The sequence below is a fragment of the Poecilia formosa genome, unplaced genomic scaffold, assembly GCF_000485575.1.
Source record: "Poecilia formosa unplaced genomic scaffold, Poecilia_formosa-5.1.2 Scaffold157, whole genome shotgun sequence".
NCBI classification, from domain to species: Eukaryota; Metazoa; Chordata; class Actinopteri; order Cyprinodontiformes; family Poeciliidae; genus Poecilia; species Poecilia formosa.
In genome coordinates, this window is record NW_006800096.1 from 715,539 (window position 1) to 719,678 (window position 4,140).

General features: G+C 38.9%; 1 protein-coding gene across 22 annotated transcripts in view; it reads left to right on the forward strand.

Moving 5' to 3' along the window:
- Nucleotides 1-4,140, forward strand: part of LOC103146369 (adhesion G protein-coupled receptor L3) — a 277,143-nt gene that overhangs the window by 86,781 nt on the left and 186,222 nt on the right. For 21 of the 22 annotated variants that reach the window (XM_016677493.1, XM_016677494.1, XM_016677497.1 and 18 more), the window contains exon 4: nt 550-794. In XM_016677493.1, the coding sequence (XP_016532979.1) occupies nt 740-794 (55 nt within the window). In that variant the 5' untranslated portion in view covers nt 550-739. Of the gene's footprint in view, nt 1-446; nt 795-4,140 lie in introns of those variants that run through there. The other variant, XM_016677483.1, reaches the window with a different exon arrangement.

Consider the following 4,140-nt stretch of genomic DNA (forward strand, 5'->3'; position numbering starts at 1 on the left):
TCACAGGTGCAAACACTCAGACTGTGCAGTTATGGGCTAATGCCCACAGGAAAGCGAAAACATCTCTGCATCTCTTATGTCAATTACCATCAAGCCCCTGCAAGAACACACACACCGGGGCCTGCGCGCGCATAGACACGCGCGATATGCAGACCGTCCTGGTTGTCCTTTTCTCCCCGTCTTTGTTTCTCTGTGGGAGTGATTTGTCGGTAAGGTGGGGGAGTTAACACTCCGATGAGCAAACAACAACAGACTACCCAAAAATACATCTCGCGGTTCACACCGTCTCAGCCTTTGGTTGATCACACCCGGCGTGAGCTCGGCTGACTGGAGATTGAGCAACTTGCGCTGTGCCTCTTGATGACAACTTGAAACCCACAGTGACATAAGGACTGGATGATAAAAAGCCACGGTGCATCCATCTGCTGTTATTTTTTTTCTTTCTTTCTTCTTACTGAAAAAAGACAACACGCCCATTGTTCCTATGAAACGAGGCTTGCAGAAAGTGTGCCCTGAATAACTTTTTGTTTGTTTTCTTATCTTTGACAGATTTTTTGGGGGGGTGGGAAAAAAACATCTGGGACCAGATAAAGAAGATATTTTGGCCTTGTTGGGAGGAGTGGCGCAGTGGAGGGAGCCGTGCCATAGAGGAAGCAACCAATTGAGGCACTTGCCAGGGAAAGACTTAGCACTGAGCTCATCTGGGACTCTGAGCAGCGGGCGGTGAGAGAAGGAGGCCATGTGGACCGCACGCCTGCTAGTCCTCGCCAGCCTCTTCGCACCAGCCGCACTGGGTGAGTCTGTCTGCTTTAATCCAGCATTTGTCTTTGTGAGTGCATGTGGGCATAAAACATAGCCTTGGTTTGTGTCTGATTGGCCACGGTTTGAAGCCGTATCAGAATAATCTTTTCACTATGCAAGTGCCAAATTCTACAGCGTCTACAAAAAAAAAAAAAAAAAAAAAATTCTCTGCTTTTGTCTGTCTTGTTTTCACTTCTACCTCTGACTAATTAGCAGGTTTTTTTTCTCCTTTTTCTCCCCTCTCTTAACTTTCTGGTGTTTTTACATATCACTCTCATTTTCTTTCCAATTCTCTTACTTTCTTGGTGTATTATTAAATATAGAGATGCCTCCTACATTCGCAAAAATAGCATTACTGCTCTAACATTATAGTGTAGCGGTTTAAAAGAAAATTAAACTTTACAGAAAGAGACAAAACTCCTTGACGCTTCTTTTCATGCATTAAAACCTGACTTATTTTAAAGGGGCATACATGCAGTGGCATGCTAAATGTAACTGTAATGTGGTTTGTTGTTTATGTCAGAGGTTGACAACAAAGCAAGTGTTTTTTTTTTCAATTTGTCCCTTTTACTTTGTTGCACCTAAAAAAAATAAAAAAAATGCACCGAAATTCTATTAGTCGTCACCTCATTAATAAATGCATAGATGTAATCACAGTCATGCAACGATGAAGTGGTACAGAAGCATAAGACAAGGTTAGGTTATTAAACAATAGCTCACTATTTAATCCATTATCTGACAAACACCAGTAGTGCAACACAACTGCATACCGACCAAAACATGGCCGTCCACGAGGAGAGCATTAATTATGGAAGCAGTCAAGAGGTTCATGGTGAAGCAGGAGAGCTAAAGAGATTCATAGCTGACGTCAGAGACTGCCAAAAAAAAAAAAAAAGTGAGGTGGCGGTTCCGTTTCCAACGAGACAACTTTAAAAATGCAAACGGAGCTACAATAGAATGGCTTGGATTAAAGTAAATTCATATGGTCAAATGACACGGACATAAATCTAACTTAGAGAGTTATGGTAGTATTTAAAAAACAGATGTTTAAAGATTCCCTCTATCCTATCTATCTGGGCTGGAGTTTTTTCTTTCTTTTTTTTTTACAGAAAAGGAGAGGCAAATATTTTAGTCCCTAAATGTGCACAACTTGAAGTCTAAATGCGATTTTTGTTTAGCAGAGTTGATTACAAATGTGTGCCACACTTTTCAGATTTTTGTTTGTAATTATTTTCCTTCCACTTGGCAACCACTCATGACTTTGTGTTTGGTCTCTAACATAAACTCCTAATAAATTACACTGACGCTTGTTGTTTCAATGTGACAAAAAGTGCGCGCGCGGCACTTTGTATGTTTAGAAAGATTCCACATAAGAGAAGAAAAACAAATCATTGTCTCTCCTTTCAAGCATAAAAATGCGAGGATTACTTTGAAAACACTCACTTATATCGCAGCTCTATAAACGGAGAGCACCGTAGCTGTTATTGTTTTTTTAGCTTTTTTTTGCAGATTAATTGAATTCATTCAATTGATCTTGATTTTTAAGAAGTCGATGGTGTTGTAAGGGTTTTGGGATGTTTATGTGGCTGCAGTTTAGCTGTAGGGACTTCCCTGGGGGGGCAACAGCCTGTAGAAATTGCAATTTGCATTGTCTAAAACCATTAACGGGAAATATCAAGCTAATTGAATTGTTATTTTACCACTTAAGGACGATGGCAACTGGGGTCACTCTCCATTGGTAATGATAGTAAAGGGTCTTTGGCATCACTAGTTTTTCTTTAATGCCTAATTAAAAAGAAGAAAAAAGGTCAAGTCAGCACTTTGCCACGCGTCTCTTTAGCGACTCCTGTCGAGTAAAAATCGTCAGATTTTAATACCAGTAGGGCAGATGATGCACTGAGGCGCTTCAGAATTCATTTGTGATAAGAAATTGCTGTTCGTAATGCTGACTTGAACTCCCTGTTCTGAATAAAGTGGGTTGAACACAGAGCTGTAATCAAGCGGGAGCTCTTGATGACGTTAGCTGTTGAGAAACATTGGTGATGTGGTTTAAAAAAAAAAAAAAAAGTCAAGGCTAACCAACTTCCTCATATAACCCCGACTCCCAGTACTCTGAGTCATTCTTTGTGCAGATTAGCAACTGATTAACAGCTCTATACTCCTTCTGTCAGAGTGGTAATATCTGTAAAATCCCCATAGCTATTGGAAACAGGAACTCTGACAAGCCATGAATGAGACATTAGACCATGTTAATGTTTGCTGAAAACCTTTTTTTATTTTTTTTTTGTCGCTTTAAGTGAACAAACCAGGATTAACACATTTAGACCAAAAGCTGTAGCATAATCTCCTTATGTTCAAAACAAAAGAGCACCAATTATTCATATTTTGTTTTCCATACACAGACTTAAACACAGTATAAAATATATTGAGCATAATATTAAAACTTTTTTTTTTTTTTTGGTCCTTCTGGTACTCAAAATTAGTCAAGCTATCAGCTCAGGGAGCCAGCCCCAATCTACTTCTCAACAGGCATGACAAAACTGTGGTCTTCATTTGTCTCTCTAGGAAGTCAGGGGATAAATGTAGTAGTCTCCACCCAGCAAACTGGCTGGCAGTGCACAGCAACAAGGGCAGGGAGAGCTCTGCGTTACTCTGTGCTTCAGAAAACATGTCCTGCACTTTTTCCAACATCTTAGTGGGACGGAATGTAAACTGTTGGAACGGTATGCAAGAACATTTTAACAGTTTTGAAATCTTAACTTCCCCACCACCCTCCTAAAAAAAAAAACAAAAAAAACCCAAACACATAAACTTTATACTTTGATACCAGTAGCAGGCTAGTTCTAATACAAGAAATAAATATAAGAGATTGTTCTGTTTCTACTTCTGAATTCTGCAGTGAACTGGCCTAAGCAATAATAATAGTTCAGTTCAACAATTCAAAGCAATTCAGTTGAATTCAGATCATTCATATCTTGTAAATTAAAACTAAAACATTGATTTATATACATGCCTGGTTTAAAAAACAAGTAAACCGCAACTGAACTTCCTAGAAGAGCCTCTTACCATCTGAGGAAGGAGGAAGCGATTGAGCTGACTCAGAACACCTGGGCCTCTCTCAGCCTCGGAAAATTTTAAATTAAACCCACTGGTCAACCTGGAAAACAATAACAGAGAGTGAAATGTTCTTTTAATAAGTGATGCCGGTGTCTGATAAGAAAGTAAAAGTTATATATTCACTAAATAGGTTGCTTAGGGTTAAGTTTTAAATTAGCTTGATGATCCTACTTAGAATTATTAGAATTATGTGTATATATATATATATATATATATATATAT